Source organism: Cygnus olor, chromosome 3, assembly GCF_009769625.2.
Source record: "Cygnus olor isolate bCygOlo1 chromosome 3, bCygOlo1.pri.v2, whole genome shotgun sequence".
In the NCBI taxonomy this organism is placed as follows: Eukaryota; Metazoa; Chordata; class Aves; order Anseriformes; family Anatidae; genus Cygnus; species Cygnus olor.
In genome coordinates, this window is record NC_049171.1 from 57,085,265 (window position 1) to 57,106,480 (window position 21,216).

General features: G+C 44.8%; 1 protein-coding gene across 4 annotated transcripts; it reads left to right on the plus strand.

Moving 5' to 3' along the window:
* Positions 1 to 8,164: 8,164 nt before the first annotated feature.
* Positions 8,165 to 18,460, plus strand: RNF146 (ring finger protein 146). Of its 4 annotated transcripts, none has more exons than XM_040551275.1 (4): positions 8,165 to 8,262; positions 12,980 to 13,136; positions 15,232 to 15,297; positions 16,701 to 18,460. In XM_040551275.1, exons 3-4 carry the CDS (start codon positions 15,278 to 15,280, stop codon positions 17,758 to 17,760), a joined length of 1,080 nt encoding a protein of 359 aa, XP_040407209.1. In that variant the 5' UTR covers positions 8,165 to 8,262; positions 12,980 to 13,136; positions 15,232 to 15,277; the 3' UTR covers positions 17,761 to 18,460. The 4 variants fall into 4 exon arrangements, with proteins under 4 accessions (XP_040407209.1, XP_040407210.1, XP_040407212.1 ...); XM_040551276.1 differs by lacking the exon at positions 8,165 to 8,262 and adding an exon at positions 8,828 to 11,389; XM_040551277.1 differs by lacking the exon at positions 8,165 to 8,262 and adding an exon at positions 11,408 to 12,165.
* The last annotated feature ends 2,756 nt before the right edge of the window (positions 18,461 to 21,216 follow it).

Sequence of the window (21,216 nt, forward strand, 5' to 3'; positions counted from 1 at the left end):
ATTAAAATAAAATGTAGTCATGATAGTGTTATCTCTAATAGTTTTTTTCTATCAAGACTCTTGTGACGCCAGCTAGTTTTCAAGAAGATGTAACTTCTGAAGATGTCTGACTATATGAGAATCTCAGCTTCAACTAAAGTAAAAACACAGTCTTTTATAGCTACAGAAATACACGTAAAACAGGTGTAAAACTCAGAGGCCAAATTTAAAAGAAACCCAAAGTCTAACATTGCTATTTTTTTAAATTTCATGATTTTGAAGATCATGTTTTTTAAATACTAGATGAATATTCTCTGTTGATGGGAAGGAAGTCAAAGAGAAAGAGATTTTAGTGGTCTTGAGACTAGTACACAAGATTCACTACTGGGAAAAGCGCATTTTAATCCTGGCAACTCTCTGCATGGAAAACTAAAGGATTTAAATACACTGTATTATACGGCAGTAGCTGTTTTGCTGTGTTTTTTGTTTGTTTTTTCTGCTTGTCCGCAACACCATATGGACGATTTCAATTCAACAGCAACATACACTGTGATTGGATTCTGACAGACAGGGTAATGGAAAAAGTCAACGTTTACTTATTGGTGGAAGAAAATTTTACCTTGCCTGCCAAATGGGACAATAAAATAAATTTGTTTTGTATGCTGTGTAGAATTTGTTATTGCTATTACATGAAAGCAAAACATTCCGGATCTCTCCCTGGGAGTCTGCAGACAGAAAGGGTACAGATCCACCGAGAGTCACAAGTCAGGAGAACTGAGAAATGAAACTCACGCTCAGCTTCTCTTCTCCCATTTCTCCCCCTCAGCATCATGCAACTTTCTTTTTTGAAGCAAAATGGGAATGATCCCATCACTAAACAGCGCAATCCTTCCAAACGTGCGAAATAGCAGTGTATTTGCCAGGCATTGCTACATATCTACATTACGTAAGCAAAACACAGAAATTATACAAGGTACAGTAGTTGGATTTTCAGACACCAGTTCAGGCCTTTGCACTGAGTTCTGAATCTACAAATAGTGACTAGCGATCAGTTTAGCACAAGGAACAGGCTTTTGTCACGGGCTGTAAAAATGAAATCTGTAAGTTTTAAAAAGAACTCTGGAGATTTTCCATGTCTTAGTGAATCCTCAATTATGGTAGAAATATACCACTTTAACGAAAATGCTTGCGCAGCATGGGGATCCCACGCTCTACAACAGTTTAGACGAAAGGTGTGTGGTGAGTGACAAGCAACAGGGCTTCATAGAACAAAAGTGTCCTCAGAATGCAATCAGCATTTGTTTTTAATACAGTTGTGCTTTGGAATTCAACCCTCAGCCCATCCTCTGGCCACTAGCAAAGAGCCCAGGGTGCACTGTCTCTTGGGTGGCACGGTGGAGTCTTCACAGCTTCTGTTCTATACATAGGGTTTGCTGAAGGTGCAGGGGTGTGGACAGAGGGGCATGATACCATACATCATCCACTCCTTTACTGCTAGTGTAACTTACAGCAACTCTGAGGTTCTCCACGCTAGCTCCCAAATCTGCTTTGATATAAACTGACTCAAAACCACAGCAGGAGGAAAATGCTTTCTCCCATCTCTCTCTAACTATGCCAAGTGCAGCAAGGGTCAAGCTCTTGGTATATATAAGACATTGGCATATCTGCAAAGGTTTATATAGTATTACGTACATTTGAAGAACCAGAAGCAAATTCTTTATGAATAGAATCACTGAAATATGGATTCATAGTTCTCCATTGTCAAAGCATCAGGAAAATATTAATGGTGGTGTAGACACTTACCAGAGGAAGCAGTGTCTTTTAAAGACTAATCTAGTGAATCTACTTTTCAAGCCACTGTATTCATTAATAATTTAGTGGCGAGCATCAGACATCAATTCCAGATTGATGACACTGTAGACAATGGTAACAACAAAGAGACACATAAGGGAGAACAGAACTGTGAAGGAAGCAGATGTAGAAAGACAGAACTGAGGTGTTTTCTCGTGTTATAGCAAACAGGTATGAACTAATATGCATTAAGGAAACCATCACTGGAATAGATGGGATGTGTCCATGCCAAAGGCACTAGCACAGAAAAAGATACCATCTGCATTCTGACTGAAATAAAAGCTGGTAATAAGGACTGATAATAGTGTGGGTAACATTTTAGAACGTAAAATCTTACTAGATCTTAAGCAGATCATTTCACATCCCCTTATTCCAATCTGTTCAACTAGATACTTTTGTGTTCCTTATTCCTTTAGTCTAGTGAGGTGTAACACATTTAAAAGTCTTTGTGTTTTGGCACAATCTGCTATTGCCTTTAACTGCCATTCATGAAGTGTAAAATAAAATTGTGCATTCACTAGTGCATTTTCTCAGTCGATCTGAAGCTGCAGTAAACTGTCACAAACCTCCCGAACACAGGCAGGGATATTTTTTTTCCTAAATACCGTTTTCCAAGGTGCTGCTTCTCTTATGAAGCTGTATGCAATGACAGTAGCTGTGCTTTAAGTCCCTGTATCCCCCGAGAACCCTGACTTGCTTTCCTTATTCAGGTCAGATTCCAACTGAAACCAACATGAATTCGGCCTCAGGATTCCTGTGGCCTCAACTTCCACAGGATCGAGCTCTGGTTTGGTACAGGATTAAGCCTACTGCTGATCAAAAAACTCACTGCCAGTAAAGGACTTTTCCTTTTTTATAATCTCTGTTCTTTGGCCCAGCACCAAAAAGACCTTTCTAAATAGCAGGATAGGTTACAGAATCACTGAATCACAGAATTGAAGGGGTTGGAAGGGACCTCGAAAGATCATCGGGTCCAACCCCCCTGCCAAAGCAGGTTCCCTAGAGCAGGTTGTCCAGCTAGGCATCCAGACGGGCCTTGAATATCTCCAGAGAAGGAGACTCCACAACCTGCCTGGGCAGCCTGTTCCAGTGCTCCGTCACCCTCACCGTGAAGAAGTTCTTTCAGATATTGGTGCGGAACTTCCTGTGATCCATTTTGTGGCCATTGCCCCTTGTCCTGTCCCCACAGACCATTGAAAAGAGGTTGGCCAAATGCCTCTGTCTCCCACACTTCAGGTATTTATAAACACTAATAAGATCCCCTCTCAGTCTTCTTTTCTCAAGGCTGAACAGACACAGGTCTCTCAACCTTTCTTCATAGGGAAGATGCTCCAGGCCCCGTATCATCTTTGTGGCCCTCCGCTGGACTCTTTCCAGGAGATCCCTGTCTTTTTTGTACCGGGGAGCCCAGAACTGGACACAGTACTCCAGGTAAGGCCTGACCAGGGCAGAGTAGAGGGGGAGGATCGCCTCACTTGACCTGCTGGCCACACTCCTTTTAATGCACGCCAGGATCCCATTGGCCTTCTTGGCCACCAGGGCACACTGCTGGCCCATGGCCAACCTGTCATCCACCAGGACCCCCAGGTCCACAGAGCTCCTTTCCAACAGGTCATCCCCCAGCCTGTACTGATACATGTGGCTGTTCCTTCCCAGGTGCAGGACTCTACACTTGCTCTCGTTAAACCTCATTTGGTTTCTTCCTGCCCAGCTCTCCAGCCTGTCCAGGTCTCGCTGAATGGCAGCACAGCCTTCTGGCATGTCAGCCACCCCTCCCAGCTTTGTGTCATCGGCGTACTTGTTGAGGGCAGATGCTATTCCCTCATCAAGGTCGTCGATGAAGATGTTGAACAAGACCGGACCCAGCACCGACCCCTGGGGAATACCACTAGCCACAGGTCTCCAGCCAGACTCAGCGCTGCCGATCACTGCCCTCTGAGCTCAGCCAGTCAGCCAGTTCTCAACCCACCCTACTGTCCACTCGTATATCCCACGTTTTCTCAGCTTTGCTAGCAGGATGTCATGGGAGACAGTATCACAAGCCTTGCTAAAGTCAAGGCAGATGACATCCACTGCTCTCCTCCCATCTACCCAGCTGGTGATGCCATCATAGAAGGCAATGAGGTTGGTCGAGGACGACTTCCCTTTGGTGAATCCATGCTGACTACTCCTCATAAGCTTCTTCTCTTCCAATTGCTTGGAGAAGGCATGCAGAACAAGCTGTTCCAACACCTTTCCAGGGACAGAGGTGAGACTGACTGGCCTGTAGTTTCCCAGATTCTCTTTCTTGCCCTTCTGGAAGACCCGAGTGACACTGGCTATCCTCTAGTCTTCAGGCACCTCTCGTGTTCTCCAGGACCTTTCACAGATGACAGAGAGCGGTTCGGCGATCACCTCCGCTAACTCCCTCAGCATGCATGGATGCATCCCATCGAGGCCCATGGATTTGTGTGCATTGATCCCACTCAGACGCTCCTGAACCATGCCCTCCTCAACCAGAGGGGAGCTCTCCATTTTCCAGACTCTTTCTCCTCCCTCCAGGGTGCAGGAGTCCCGAGGGGGAGTCTTTGAAGCACAGACCGAAGCAAGGAAGGCATTCACTATCTCCACCTTCTCAGCGTCCCCCGTTACCAGGACACAAATTCCAGGTTGCCACATGGATGTTTGCCCTTAGATGCAACCATGTCACATTTCCTAAAAACAGTATGAATTACAGGCAGGCCATTCTAGGCTTTTATAAATAACTCAGCAGCTTAACCAAATGTATTTGTTTTATAATTACTGATTAAATTTAGAATTTTAACATTAGATTTTTGATATCTTATATTCTCTGATACCTGTGATTTCTGTTTTAAAACATGAAAAAGTGCAGCTGACAATACTTCTAGGCCTAAAAAGCTTTTGATGAGACAATTTGCTCATTTAGTTACGCTGAAAGATTTAGTTTTGTATTTATGTGGAATGAGTACTCTGATGCGTTCGGCCTCTCTTCCTAGTATCATTAACTATCTGAAAGGAAGGTGTGGGAAGCTGAGGGTTACCTGTTGGCACAGGTAACCAGTGATAGGACTAGAGGGAATGAATCATAGAATCATAGAATATCCCGAATTAGAAGGAACCCATAAGGATCATCAACTCCAACTCCTGGCTCCACACTGGTCTACTCAAAAATTCAGACCAGTGTTAAAACTAAACCCAGGGCACAGGATGGGAGGTGGAAGTTAGTCCCTGTGGCCGAGGGGCAGCCTTTTTCTCTGGCAAGCCAAATGGCCTGGGGGAGCCAGCCTCAGAAAAGGGGCCCTTAGCCTCCTCAGCCCTCCTCCTTGTCCACATGAGGGCATCTTCCAGGCTGCTCCCAACACATCCGCCTTTGGCCACACATGGGCCACTCCATCACAGAGGCTTGCTGAGGTCACAGTGGCCACCACTGCCCCGCCTTTGCTCCAGGCCCTATAAAACAGGACCCCTGCAGCTGGCCCACCACTCGCTAAGCTTCTAGGCACTCTGACGGCCGGCTTGTGCGGCAGGAAGAAGTCCAGAAGCAGGGAGGTGAGCGGCAGGCCTCCTCGGTGTGAGAGAACAGCAATGCAGTCCAAGGAAGCACTGAGAAGGAATGCACTTAACAAGAAGAAGTGTCATGGGCAGAGGGGTAGTGCCTGCAGCACAACAGACACCAGTGCTTGAGGGACCTCTGGCGCGCAGCCCACAGACACTTACAGGCGGTACCACTGGCACCGCAACGATGCGGGGAACAGGCCGCCCCCTCAGCCATACAGCGACAGGGGGCCTGGGCCTTCCCAGTGGCACAACGGTGGTGTGGGGCGAAGGCAGGCACGTCAGGCAGACAGCCGCAGGGAGCAGAGATGTGCCCATAGTCCGGAAAGCAATGTGGGACCCAGCCGTGGCCGTAAACCAGATGGCAGCGTCAAACCCACAAATGGAAATCAGCCGGACAGTGGCATGGGACCTAGGGGTGGAACTGGGCGACCCCCTGGTTTGGCACCCTGGCCTGAAAACATTCCTGATGGAAGGCATCCCGTTTGGGCAGTCCCTGGCAAGGAGTGCTTATCCTTCTGCCAAACATCGTGGGGCCCATGGAGGTGGATCCACCAGCAGACGCGGAGGAACCAATGGAAGTGGATCCACCTCGGCCAGATCAGACCTGCAGCTACCCCGGTATGTCTTCATTCTCTGTCATCTGAGCGCACCAACAGCGTCACAGGAGTGCCCGGCGAGCTCCCTACTCATCACGCAGGCTCCATCCCAAGCATTAGCTTGGAGCCACCAAACACCATAGACATCCTGCAGGCTCATCTGCAAGATGTCCTGGCAATAAAGAACTCTGTTGCCGATTCTCAGGGGTTGTGTGAGTGCTTCTTTCCCACTCCCCAGCCCTTGGGCGAGAGGTGGCATCCCTTCTGCACAGAGCCTCAAGGAAGAGCACAAGAGAGGAACCAGCTCCCTTCGGGCTGCTGCACTGGGGTGACAGGAGGAGTCCCTGAGTGCCACCATGAGCCTTTAACATTTGTGAAAATAGACTGAGGGGTGAAAATAGTAGTGTGTAAGCGATTATAGGTGGCTAATTTCTTATATTAGGAGTGAGCTTCTATATCTGAGTAATTGGCAATGACAGACATGGAGAAGGCTGAGGTACTCAGCAACTTCTTTGCCTCCATCTGCACTGGTAGACGGGCTTCCCAAGTCTTTAATTTCCCTGAACCCGTGGATGGAGGCTGGGGGATCAAAGTCCCACCCACTGTAAGTGAAGAGCAAGTTCTAGACCACCTGATGAATCTAAAGAGGTACAAGTCTATGGGACCTGATGACATGAATCCCAGGGTCCTGAGGGAACTGGCTGATGTAGTTGCCAAGCCTCTCTCCACCATAGTTGAAAAGTCCTGGCAGTCGAGCGATGTCCCTGGTGAGTGGAAAAATAGAAAGGTCATGCCCCTACTCTTCAACAATTGAAACAAAGAATTAAACAAAGAGCACTACTCTTCAACAATTAAAACAATTAAGAGACATTTCTTCTCAGAAAGAGTGGTCAGGCATTGGAACGGGTTGCCCAGGGAAGTGGCCAAGTCACCGTCCCTGGGGGTGTTCAAGGAAATCATCGAATCATAGAATATCCTGAGTTGGAAGGGACCCACAAGGGTCATCGAGTCCAACTCCTGGCTCCACACAGGTCCACCCAAAAATTCAGACCATATGACTAAGAGCACAATGCAAACACTTCTTGAATTCTGACAGGCTTGGTGCTGTGACTACGTCCCTGGGGAGCCTGTTCCAGTGCACGACAACCCTCTCAGTGAAGAACCTCTTCCTCATATCCAGCCTGAACCTCCCCTGTTGCAGCTTGACACCATTCCCTTGGGGCCTATCACTGGTCACTAAAGAGAATAGATTGGCGCCTGCCCCTCCACTCCCCCTCGTGAGGAAGCTGTAGGCAGCAATGCAGTCTCCCCTCAGTCTCCTCTTTTCCAGGCTGAACAGGCCAAGTGACCTCAGCCGCTCCTCATACGTCTTCCCCTCTGGGCCCTTCACCATCTTCGTAGCCAAAGGAAAGGTTGGGCCTGGTGCGTAGGGACATGGTTTAGTGGGTGACATTGGTAGTAGGGTGATGGTTGGACCAGATGATCTCAAAGGTCTTTTCCATCCTTAATGATTCTGTGATTCCATCTGAAGTGATGCATGGATTATCGTTTCACACCATGGTTTATTCATCTGCTGTTGACAAGAACATGGTGTACCTTTCAATTGTTTCTGCTGGCGGCAGAAAACACACCTCTCCTTCCCGTACACTACCTCCAAGGCAGCAGCTGCGGTTTTGTGACAGCCCAGCCCCCAGCTACACCCTGGTCCCGTCCCACAGGCAGGAGGCCAGAAAAGCATCCAGCCCTCCTCGGGGCAGAGCTGGGGCCGTGACTTGAGGGAAGGCTGGACGCGGTGCTTAGGGACGCGGTGCTTAGGGACGCGGTGCTTAGGGACGCGGTGCTTAGGGACGCGGTGCTTAGGGACGCGGTGCTTAGGGACGCGGTGCTTAGGGACGCGGTGCTTAGGGACGTGGTTTTGTGACTGACACTGGTGGGGGGGGCGATCGGACCAAATGATCACGGCGGTCTTTTCCAGCCCTAACGCCTCTGTGACTCTGCAGAGCTGCCAACGCCCGGCCTTAGGCAGGGCGCAGCCCCGCCGCCATGTCACCTCCTCGGGATAACAACGGGAGTGGCCGCGCCCTCCCCCCGTGACGCCACCGGAGCGCGCGCCCCTCCCCTCCGCTTACGGCCCCTCCCTCCCGGTCGCGTCACGGTGGCGCGGCAGCGCCCCCCCCCCCCCCTCCCGCCACCCCCCCTCCCGCGCGTGACGTCGGCGCGTCCCGCGGCGGCGGCAGGTGGCGGAGCGGTGCGCGCAGGGCCCGGCCGGACCCTGCGGGTGAGTCCCGGGCGGCGGCACCCCGGGGAGGGGGGGGGCTCCAACGGTCACCAACGGCCGCCAACGGCCTCGCCCCCCCCTACCCCCCCCGCGGCGGGGCCGGGCTGCGAGGCCCGGAACAAAAGGGCAGGCCGCGGGGTGCCGGCGGGGCCCCCCCGTGCCCAGGCCGCAGCAGCGCGGTGGGGAGGGAGGCGGCGGCCGGCAGCCGGCGGCGGTGCCCGGGGAGGCGGCGGCGCGGCGGTGGCGGCGGCGGCCCTGCGCGGCCCCTCGCGTTGCGGCGGGGCCGGGAGGCGGGCGGTGCGCGTCGCCGCCGCTGGAAATGGGGGGGATTGGGGCTGGGTGCTGCCGGCGGGGTGCTCGGGGGCTGGATTTGGTCGCGGTGCTGGAGCGGGGACGGGCACAGCCCGGAGGGAAGCGCACCGGAGGTGGTGGTGCTCGTCCCAGTACCGCTTTTCTGTGACCCCAGCGAGCAATCCTGTGCGGTTTGCCCGTGGTCCTGTACTATGGAACTGTACACCGGGTAATCCCAAGGAAGAGTAGGGAAGGCAGCTATAAAAAGTTGTGCTTTTGTCAGGTTTGTGATATGAAAAACACAGCAGCCCCTAACACAGGGGATTGTTTAAAATAGGCCTTAAAGTGCCTCCATAAATGCATCGCCAAAAACGGCCTGCTGTAACAGTACTGAGCGCCCGGTACAAAACCCTGATATCGATTTGGTCGCTTTGAGTAAATCTTAAATATCGAATGTTTGCGAGAGCTCGCTTGACAGTTCTGTGTGGTTAATGCTGTGGCTGCCTTCCGAGGGAATCAAAGTGCCAATTGTTTGAATCGCTACAGTGCGGAATCTGTACGGGGAGGAAGAAACAAGTTCTTTTTGTTTCCTTCAAAACCCGCTGCATCAGTTGAGATGTAACGCAGTTGTCATTTGCCGAGAGGGATAGAACTGCAGGGTTTCGAAGGAGTTTGAATAGTGGGCTCTTGGAAACGGTGGAAAAAAAAAACCTTTATTGGAATTGATTTTTCCCCCTCTCCTTCTTCTGTGCATGATAATCAAGTCTTTCTGTTTAGAGATGTTCCTGTACTTAGTTTGTGTTTCCGAAGCATTGATAACTTCAAATGAACCTATTCTTGCTTTGTTTTCCTACAGGAACTTTGACACTATCATTTTGCTTGAGTGAGAAGCTAATGTTTTGCTCTCTTAAATAAAATGAAATATATACTTCAAATTCAGTGGTCCAGTTGTAACACAGGACAAGAAATTCATTTTGAATAAATATGCAGCAGTTCAATACCAAAATGGTTGACTGCTCTGCACTTGACTATTTTTCTGTGGTTTAGTTCTAAATCTATACAAGGTGTGTTTTTCTTTGTTTTTGTTTTTTAATTAATGTGTAACGGCACTGCATAAAGAATGACAGGGAAGTTGAAGCTTCATCACATCAGTAATTCCCAAAGATACTCTAATTTTAAGAAAGAGGTACAGAGAAGTCACTATTAACAGGAGACAGTGAGATTATTTATCTGCTGTGCTGTGCATTGCCTGGTGATGGTTTAAAAAATATCTGAAAGGCTCAGTACCTTTAGCTGACGCTGTGTTGAAAATAACAGGCCTTCAGCTGGGAGAATGAGTTTTTTTCCCTCCCCTTATTTAAAAAAAAAAAAAAAGGCAAAAACCATACCAAAACCACTTCTTTCCTTCTTTTCCTTGTATTTGGCTCATGGTGGCTGGTAGGGAAGGACGGAGTTCTGTCCCCTGCTTCCACCTTCTTCCACCCTCCCTCCCCCAGGAATCGAGGTATGAGGTAGGGAGCTTGATGGAAACAGTCAAGTACTTAACTACATAAAAGCATTTACCGTTTTTATTTTGTAGTGCTGCACCCGTTGATTTTTCAGCCTATGGGGACACAAAGGATTAGCTTGTGGTAACTAGTTTAAAGTAATCTGTAGGGTGCTGCAGAATTTATCATCTAAGGCAGGATTTAAATAAGGCTGTAGGTAACACCACATTTACATTCAGGAGCTGGCTTCTTAAATATGTGCATTTCTGGAATATTTTCTTAAAAGTTATTGTTGCTTTTTTTCTTTTTGCTCTGGTCTCCAAAGCAAAAGAAAAATGGGGAAAAAAAAAAAAAGTAGTTTGGGCTCCGATAGGTTACTGGGAATCTGATGTGCAGCAGTTGACTGACAAGAAAGGTTTTGTTCCGTCTTGGTCTAGTAAAAGCTGGATGTTTTCCTCAAGGAAGACCTCGGGTCGCTTTCGGATGGCAGCTCAGGTAGGAGGTCAGCCACTTTGGAGTCATAAAGCTGCGTGGAAGAGGCTGGCACAACTTCTCCCAGCAAGCGTCCCTGGAGACTTCAAGGGAACAAAGAGCAGTCAGACACCGCCTGAGCCTCAGCGTGGGAGGAGCTGTTGCCCAGCTGCTGATGCCAGGTCGAAGCCCTTGCTCCTGGGCAGTGGGATTGTCCTTCATCTGTTGCGTGTTGAGTGCCCGTTTCAAAATCGGCGTGTGATGGGACGCGTGGGTTTAGTGAGTGCGCAAGGGGAAGGGACTCTTGCAGGTTGCCACAGTTAGCGTAACTCCCCGTACGAGGTGCTCGTCTAACGTAGGAAGTTAATTGCTAAGTAGAGAACACAGCTCTTAGCCACTTAACTTCAAAGGAGCAGAGTCCGGGAAGGGGTGTGTGTGTAACCACAAGCGTCTTTTATCCCGTTTTGTAAAATTTTCATGGCTGGCTTATTAAGTAAATAACAACGTAATGAAGAGCAGAGGTTACCTGAAGTCAGTTTGTGAACTAGTTCTTTTTAAGAGCTATGCAGCATTTAGAAAGTTGCCTTACCATAATCCCATAATTATGCCCTAATTGGATTCTTCCAGGTATAATTACATGCATCGTGTATGTGCGTGCGTTTTTTTCCTAGGAGATCTGTCAGAGCTGACCCAGCGTCCTTCTCCCATCTCCACGTAACATTTGGTCTTTGAATGCTCCACCTCTGACAGTGGATTGTAGGAGGTAGCAGATAAAACCTGCAGAAGGAATAGAAAGCCAGGACCTGAGCTGAAGGGCTGGGCACCACACCCACGGCATCGAGCTTGTTGCAACCGTCTCTTTGATCATAGCAAACACGGTATTTTGTCTGAGTGGATTAGTAGAGCCAAAATTTCAGTGGGATTGCAGCTCTCCATTTCAGATTAATGTGTGAAGAAAGGGGAAGTTGCTGGATTGATGAGGGGAGAACCATCTCCCTTTTGAAGGGGTGCTAGGACAAGTGGATAGGCATGTTAATTTTTGCATTTTTCCTTTTGAACGCTTGCTAAAAATAGCTGGACTGAATGCTACATGGAGCTCAGCTATAAAGAAAATAACACGTTTGAGTAATTTATCTTGCACTGAAGTCATCTGAACATTTCAATCCGACATTATTCGTGATAAATGTTCAATCATTTGATGGACCGTAGCACAGAACACCGTAACACTAAATGGTCCATGTTCTTTCTGAGACTTACCACTCCTTGACTTTGCTCTAGTCTGTACATAAATCTGATCTGCACCGTGTTTACACTGAAATCATTCTTTCATTGAGCAAATTGAAATCAAATATGTGACATTCTTGGGTCTGCTTCAAAGCATTCGTATATGTAAGATTTTGCAGCAACTGAAAATTGTAATTCAAAATGCCTCAGAAATATCTTGAAAGCTACAGCCCAGAAGAGAGGAAGATACAGCTGTATGGCTCATCAGTCTTTCTACATACGATTCCCAAAATACTTTCCGTAACTAAGGGTGGCTCTTTCAGGTCAAGACCTTCCTGTTTAGAGCTTGAGAACAGGACAGTGAAATCCTGGTGGTCTCCCTGCTCTCACCCAATTTGCAGATTCCTACCTGCCTACTGTAGTTATTTAGGTAATTGTTAAGACACTGGTTTCCAGTGACTACTTTGTATTTATGAAATGAATTGGTTCAAATTCTGGTTGGTGACATACTGCAAAATGTATTTTGGCTGACATTAACTGGTAGCCTGAAGAGGGGCACGTTACCTCAGAGTCGCAGAGCCTGAACCGCACCCTTGTCCTCTTTTTCAGAGATCACATATATTTGTTTCAGGACTGAACCTCAGAAGTGCTTGGCACTTTATAAAGAGGGCCCTAAGCTGCAGAGTGCTTGAGATGTGGACAGGACCTAGGGAAATCACGTGTTTGCATGCATGGTTTTCTCCTCAAACATCCGATAACAGCCCCTGTTTACAGACAAGATTCAAAGCTGGACAGGCCTTTGGAATAATACGATATGGCTCTTTTTATATACAGGTTTAGGAAGCTGTTGTTACTTGTTAAACTCTCCGAAAACAGGAAGTCATTTACTAGAGGTTAAATATGCACAAACATAACATGCTCCTAACTTTAGTCTTGTTTCTCATTTTGTATACATGGTTACTTTATGGAAATGAGGCATTAACTGCAGATATAATAAGATAATTGCCTTTTATACTACTTTAGAAAAAGATAATTTGCATAAGTTAGACATCAAAATAATTGACATCAAACTGTAGGCCAAAATTGGTAATTGCAAAAAATACGACAATGTCTGATGGTGTCTGTATCAGGTAGGTTAAAGGATGGTTATTTCTTTTCTGTAACAGGACCATGGCGTTGTGTTTTGCTCGCTCATACCTGTGTACAATGCTGTTGTAATGGTGATACTATTTGCTTTCCATTAGTGTGCAGAGAAGCTGAAACGCTGCAGTGTACCGTTGGGCAGGACAGACAAGGAATGAGCCAGCCTTGGGAAAGAGGACCTGCCATCCTAGCTGGAGACATCTGAAGAGAGGACATCTTAGTCTCGTGGCATGCGTCAGTAGAAATTACCCAGAGAAAGTAAGCTGCTGTTGTTTTGTTAATGGACTTGAACGTGCCAGCTTGTTGACAAACTGCTTAGTTGTAGCTAGAATTTGACCCAGAGTCCAAAATATTACTGTTTTGGGGTAAGGTTATGGGAATTTACTTGCTCTTTGGACAGAGTCCCAGAAGGCCTGGGGAATTTTCATATAGTTTTTATACATTACCTATTCCATACTTTGTGTGTTGATGAAAGCACTCTAGGCTATGCATCTTAAGCTTACCAAATGAAATGTAGGTTTTAATATTAATTAAAAAAAGAGATAATGGAAGTGAGATCTGCCAGGATTGTAGACCAGCTCCTTCACAGTTGGCTTTAGGCTGTATTTATGTTAAAACGTAGCATTCGGATGCTTGTTGTTCCGTTTTTTATATCTGAACTGATGATCCAAATACTTCAAATAATTTTATTTTTAGAACTTGTCACTGATTTTAATTTATTCAATAATGTAATTTTCCCTGTTAGCCAAAATTAATAAAGTAACCCAGCTCTCCAAAAAACAGAGCTTAGTCTTTGATAACCATTTTAATATGAAGCCTTTTTTGAATAAATCTTGTTATAAAATATTACTGTTAATTTCAGGGAAAATACTCTGCACTCAGATTTGTTTAGTTATTAACGCCATGAAGCTGGAATGAATGTGCTCCCACAGCCGTAACTTAGCAGAATAGCAGCTCTAGATGTTTTTCCTCTTTTCCAAAGGGCTTACCTGTTCGATAAAAATCTACATATATATGCCCTAGTACTAATTTATAGACAAACTCTATGAACTCGATCTGATACTTAAAAAGGTAAACAGTAAGGGATTAATTAGCATATTCTTTTAGAAACAAAAAGTGAGAGCCTCAGTTCAGTTGATCTAAATCTTTAAATGGATAATTGTCCTGCATTCTGAGCACATGCAACTGCAGTTGTGCTTGTCTTTTAGTAAAAGTTTTATGTTGCGGGGTTGTGCTTGGTTAGAGATGAGGGTATTCCTCTAGCTGTATTAATTTTATGTTTTCCTCTAATTTGTTAAAAATCACTTAAGACTTTCAAAATAAAGCATTTATTCCTCCTTTCCATTCATATGCTGCATTATTAGCTTGACCTAGTAAGGAATCAAAGAACCTTCAAATTAATAGGTGACCTATTGAGCACAGCTCAAATATTAATGAGAACTCTCACACTGCTTTTTGTTTACTCATGATACAGCATAATACATTCACTCATAATAGTAACAATACCAGAATTTGATTTGTCAAAATGGGGTTCATTTTTAATCCCAGCAGTCTCCAAATTCTTAATTATGATACACAAATTATAGAGAAGTTACTTATCTTCATGTTGTTTTTATCTTTTCTTTGAAGAGGATAACCTTATAAAATGTATTTAGGGAAAAGAAGCCTTTTGTAAACTGTAGCGTGGAAATAAAAATCTCAGCTGCTGTGCCTTTCTGCACAGTAGTATGTCATTATGGGAACACTTGAAAATTCAGATCTTTTTTCCTCAGCCATGGTTGGTACAAATTAATCAATACATGGTTTTCTCTTTCAGCTCTTCTGTTGTGAGATACTGATTGAGTTGTGTTCGTGGGTATTCTGAAATCTGAATAGCTTTTCTTCTCTCCTTTTTCTAATAAGTTCCTCGTCATAAAAACCTAGTTTTGGTGTAAAGTTCTGCTTCCAAATATAACCTGGAAAGTGTGAAGCTGCCAGAGAGCAACTAGTTCACAACACTTTCAGAATGTGTCTCTCACATAGATGTGCAAAATAAAGACAATTACCAGGTGGTAATGCTGTCTGTATCTGCACGCTGACTGAAGAGCTAGTATGCATATTTGTTCTTAATCTCAGAGAAAGAAATTCAGATACAAAGGTGGACAGAGTTATATGCCACTTCAGAAATAAAATATATGAACGGTAGAGCTTAAAAAACCCGACTTGATTAAAAAATTAGATTAAAGAAAGGCATTGCTCTTCTGAGAGGAAATTACAGTGACAAAAGGGAACGGGTAGCATATAGAGATGCATTATTGTAAAGATAAATATAGACACAGAAGCATAAATCTTTTTTTTTTTTTTCTAATCCCAGCATGTGTTCGTAAGATGCATAAAGCAGTGAAGGCTTTTACTGTAACATGAGGGATTTTCTCTTGAGGTAATGCGTTCTACTAGAAATATATCTAATACTGGAACAGGCTGTCCAGGGAGGTTGTGATACCACCATCCTTGCAGGTTTCAAAAAAGTCAGCTAGACAAAGCCATGACTGGTCGGACTTGATACTGGTGGTAGTGCCGTGTGGAGCTGGAATCTGGGCTCTTGTGACCTTAACGGTCCCTTCTGGCCCACCCTTCTGTGGTGACTTTGGATGAACTATTCTCTGCTGTTTGTACAAAGAGGACTAGTTATACTGAAAGGCTTTTTTGCTGAGTATCAGCCCTATGCTGCCAAATTCCTTGGAGATTTGAAATGAAAAAGGCACATTTTTAGGCCCCATTCCCCCAAAGCCCACTCTTCGCCCTCATTTGATATCTGCTGGTTTGTTTTGATGAGAATAAATGAGATCATAACAGGAAAACAACCATGAAAAAGACTATGAAAGATTGCCATAGGTAAAATGTAGTCTAGCAGGCATTTGTATGTCTAGGCTAGAGTATTTTGCCTATTGAAATCCTATAAAATGCCAGAGTAGCATTATAGTTGGTTATAAAATTTCTGTTTAACAACAGAGAAAAGACACAGCCAGAGAAGGCACAGGCAATGACTTCACAAACAAATCATGGCTGCGTATTTCATCTCCTGTGATAGATACACTGCCCCTTCTGCTTGGCTGGAACAATTCCTTTTGAGGTACCCTCAGCTAGATGAGCAAGTTCACCTGTTTTTTAGGAAAGAGAAATCCAGGATAGCTTTTGAAAAAGCCACCTCAGTCTTCAAATCCAGTTCTTCCTGTAGCCCTGTGGTTGTTACGAGCCCTGTCTGAGGGCTGGTACGCTGTGGTGACTAAGAAACAGCGAGTGGGAATACTCCAGCCTGGTTCTGCTGCCGGGCATATTTTGTACTATGGAAACCTAGCCTGAAGTACTGTTCTGGTAATCCCCTAGTCAAACTGATGATCACCAGTACTGTACAGATGGATTATTTTGTGGGTAGGTCACCTCTTGAGAAAAGAATCGTAGCCTCTTCAGATTTTCTGAGGAGGCTCCAAAATAACAGGCTGGCTGGATGCTTTGTAGTACCTTTAGCCTGCATGAAGCTAGCTGATCAACACTGCTTCAGAAAAAGGAGAGAGGAAATTCCAAAGTTTGGCATGGTATTGTGTTAAAAATGAAACAGAAGATTAAAGATCAGCGATTGAGAAAAGAAATTCTACCGATATTCAGCTTAGTTTGTTGACTCAGAAAACAGAGTGTTAACCTATCGGTTAATTTAGAAGTTGGGCTTCATAAATGATACCTCATCTTAACCCAAGGCAAGTGTCTCATTCTGTGGATGGTGAGGTAAGGTGCCAGTTTAGGTTGACACAGTAAACTGATTTACATCTCTTTGATCTTCTGCAGGATGGCTGGCTGTGGTGAAATAGATCATTCGATCAACATGCTTCCCACAAATAGGAAGACAAATGAGTCATGTGCTAATGCAGCACCTTCCCTGACAGTCCCTGAATGTGCTATCTGTCTGCAAACGTGTGTCCATCCAGTAAGTCTGCCTTGTAAACATGTTTTCTGCTATCTGTGTGTGAAGGGAGCTTCTTGGCTTGGGAAACGATGTGCGCTCTGCCGGCAGGAGATTCCAGAGGATTTTCTCGACAAGCCAACCTTATTGTCACCAGAAGAACTCAAAGCAGCAAGCAGAGGCAACGGAGAATATGCTTGGTACTACGAAGGTAGAAATGGTTGGTGGCAGTATGATGAACGTACCAGCAGAGAGCTGGAAGATGCCTTTTCCAAAGGTAAAAAGAGCACTGAAATGCTGATTGCTGGGTTTTTATACGTAGCAGATCTTGAAAATATGGTTCAGTATAGGAGAAATGAGCACGGACGCCGCAGGAAAATAAAACGGGACATTATAGATATTCCAAAGAAGGGAGTGGCTGGGCTTAGGTTGGACTGTGACGCTAACACTGTCAACCTGGCGAGAGAGAGCTCCGCTGACGGTGCAGACAGCACAGCGACCCCGGGGGCTGCAGCCGTACAGCCCCTGGTGCCCGTTTCTGCTAGGCCCCTGCCGTCACTCGATGGTCAGCTGATGAGTCCTTCAACACCATCGCCTGATGCAAGCACTTCTCTAGAAAACTCTTTTGCCCAGTTGCAAATAAATGGAGACAGTATGGCCGAAAGGAGCCACAGGGGAGAGGGAGAGGAAGACCACGAATCATCATCGTCCGGTAGGGTGCCAGCCCCTGACGCCTCTGTGGAGGAGACCGAATCGGATGCTAGCAGCGATAGCGAGGATGTGTCTGCCCACCTCCAGCAACATCCATCCTCTGCCCAGCAGAGACACTTGAATGCAAACGCAAACCAGTCAGGAGTGGATAGACCAGTGGCAGGGGGAGGGGTGGTAAACGCAAGCGTAAGGTCTAGAAGGCCAGATGGACAGTGCACAGTCACTGAAGTTTAAATCTGGAGCCATGCGATTGAAAAACTCAGTCCCGTATCTGTAAATTTTCTGTCCACATTGGCATTGCACTCAAACCTAGCAGTGTGTTTGGTGGGAGGGTGGGGTGAAGGGGAGAACCAGATTTGGCCTAACTTAAGTCTCTTAACATGTCTCAGCTGGAAGACTAACTGTAAGAAACTGGGTCGTCCTGTTAATGGTTTGAAAGCTGCTTAGCAATACCCAGTTTTCTTGAAAATGTCTTGTGTTTATTTTGTAGCATCCTCCCCTTGGAGATACTCGGTCCCTTTTTGGCCAATGTATATCTACTGTACAACTTGAATTGTTTTCATTATCTGACTGTTGCATTAAGTGTCTTACTACTTTCTGCATGGATTGATGTATGAAAAGAACACTAAAGCAATGCGGGAGCAGGCAAGATGTTGGGTGTGAGCAGGATGCTTAATTTAATGTGAGAAAATAGATGTGAGTTTGGAGTTAAAATGTGTTTTTACTAGACAAAGAGCAATCATTTACCTTCAATGGAAATGTAAAAATGCTGTTAACTTTTGTTGCAAATTCTTACCTATACACTTCATGGCATTTTCACTGGCTTTGCCATCTAGTCCTTGTAGTTCTGTTTTTGAGGTCTTTCTTGATCTGTCTCGTTTTTGTTACGGAATTTATAATTTAATAAAATTACATTTTACCAGTAACAATCTTAGATATGTCTCCAGTTTAATTGAACTTCACTGGAGGAACTTTAAAGAAAACTATCATAAAACAGCTTCCTGTGTTTTCTGAAAGGGAGGATTGGTTTAGAGTGGTATCTAAGTTCTTAACATCCCTGACTGACTGTATCTCAAACAACACTGTAGGAGTGTGCCTTTCTAAAGAAAAATCCTGAGTTACAGGCTTAATGTTTACACAGGCTTAACGCTCCTCATCTGAAGAGCTGATCAACTCACTTCACTGTTACGGTAGACAAAAGTATCGCGGTCTTATTTATTAACAGCAGAAACATTGAAATAAAAGAGCGTGAATAATCAAACCTGACCTTAAGCTAAAAAACATGTTATGGAATACATTGCTATTTATCTGTTCTGCACAGCAAAACTAGCAGCAGCACAGAAAAGATAATTCTGGGCTTGTATTAGAGATACATCTCCTGGATACTACATCTCCCAGTTTCTACAAACTTGAAAAGTACAACAGTTTTTTTTCTATAGCAGTTATTTCTCATTCTGAAAAATGGTGGTTGGTCATCTGTTGATTTGGCTTAATCTTTAAAATAAAGCTAATTAAACCCCAATTCTTAGTGCATATATCCCTGAATAGGAAGGGCCAATAGCTGAAATGCAATTATTTCAAATCTTGAAACAAAAGGTGCTAAAAACCGTACACTTAAGCTTCTAAAACATTTTCCTTACAATGGCTGAAATGCCTATTCATAGACAAAGCTGTGAAAGTCTTCCAGTTTCTGGGTTTTATTTTTGCCTGCAAGGTGAGACAGTGGGTCCAGTGAACAAAGGAGATGGCACAGGAGGAGACTTAGATGGAATAAGGAGTATTACTTTCTTACCGCTTCATAGTTCCATAAGGCGATAAGGCAGCAATGTGAACTTTGGAAGGAAAGAACTTGGAATGTCTTTTCTTCCATTTGTTAGTTGTCACCTGCCTTTTTTCTTTCTAGTTAGCATGCGATGGCGCTAATCAAAATCTAACTCTGTGCTGTAAAAACACAGAGTAAGAATGCTTCCGGTATTCGCGTGCATTTCACTTAATGCGCGGTTATGCACTGTTATAGCAAGATGCAAAATACAAGACTTGCTATATATGCTCAATTTGAGGACTTTCAGCACAAATAACATACAATGCATTTTATTAGTGGTTATCCATGGGGGTTCTTGTCCAAAGTAGAGGCAGACCTCCATTCAGGCCAAACACCCATGATGCTGCCTTTGGCTCCTGCTGGCTGACCGCAGCTGTGAATTACTGAAATTAGTTAAAGTAAGGCTGATAACTGCTTAACAGCTAATCATCGGAGTGGCAAATACACACCCCAGATCAAGCTAGGAAGACACAGTAACCTGTAATTCCCATCTTATATTTAAATCATTACCATCAGTAGGATACTTGTTCTCTATTTTAGCCAAGCTACAGCCACGCTGCATTGTATGTTTTTCTGTAACTCTCTGCATACACGATTTTTCAACTTGTAGAGAATAGCTATAGAAACTCAGAATGGAGAGGACAGAGGATATTAAAATACTATAAAATCTGTACTGCATCTCTTCATTTCCAGAATAGATAGCTACAGATACAGGACTCCTCCAGCACAGTAAAAAACACACAGCAAACCACGCATTCAGGAAGAACACCTCGGTTGCCCATTTGGTAAGTATATTCCTGCGGCAAATATGGGAAACTATCAGCATTGCTAAAAGTGACCCCCAGTGTGACTGTATCAGGCGATTGAACACTCGGCTCAGAATCCACACCCCCAGTAAGTACTCGGGGTGTCCCAATACACAGAGGCAAGGAACAAGACAGGCGTTTCACAGTGTAATGTGAAACCTCGTTTGCTGAGGAGGGAGCTGGCAAACTAGCCCCTAGGAAATAGAAAAGCTAGCGCTCCATTTAATTAGGAGACTGGGAGGATCAATTTTGAACATGGGTTTCTAATTCATTCTGTGCATTTAGCGCTTGTTTGGTTTTAGGTCATTTCTAAAGGGGAACAAAAAAGTAAAGCTTGTAGTCTTTAATAAATTGTAATATATCTATATATAAATGCCTATTAGCTGCTGGTTACAGGTATTTGTCACTGTAAGATGATGATAAAGTGATCTATGAAATTGAGCATTTAGGTTTGCAATTGCTAAAATGGGATTCCATTTCATCTCAGTCTGGAGCCCTTGTGATATCACTCATGGTAATTTAGTTAGACTGGTTTTCATAATAAGGGCTACGCTTGTTTTTAAAACAGAAAAAAAAATATTATAGAATACAGCATTAGGCTGAGCACAAAAATCCTTGATCAAAACAAACACCTATAATTACCTTGAGAATCTCCTATAGCAGTGTGTGGTATGTTTGTGATTCCAACAGATCAGACGACAAAATGAGTTTCTGTAACCTTTTCTGAAAGTGTCTTAGCCATTTCTAGCACCAGTTAATTATTTGTGCTGTTATTAGAAGCAAACATTGGCTTTGATACAAATCAGAGAGGATAGCTGGAGAAATGCATTTGCTGAAATGAGAAGTAAACTCGTCTACGAATTGAACTGGAAAAAGGTCCCCAGTAAGATACACATACTAAGTTATACTTACTGTCAGCACAGGTCTACTTCAAAATGTGCAAGTAAAACACGCTGCTTCTCTGCTAGTTTCCTCCCTTTCAAATTTATATCTCGCAGTTCGCAGAATATGCTATTGGACCTTACAACCTGACACCTGAAAAATAAAAATATTCAAGGGTCT

Bases quoted from the DNA above. Each gene is read 5' to 3' on its own strand.
- RNF146 (XM_040551275.1), top strand. From the start codon at position 15,278: ATGAGGGATTTTCTCTTGAG. The intron at 15,298-16,700 runs GTAATGCGTTCT...GATCTTCTGCAG, and splicing joins ATGAGGGATTTTCTCTTGAG to GATGGCTGGCTGTGGTGAAA.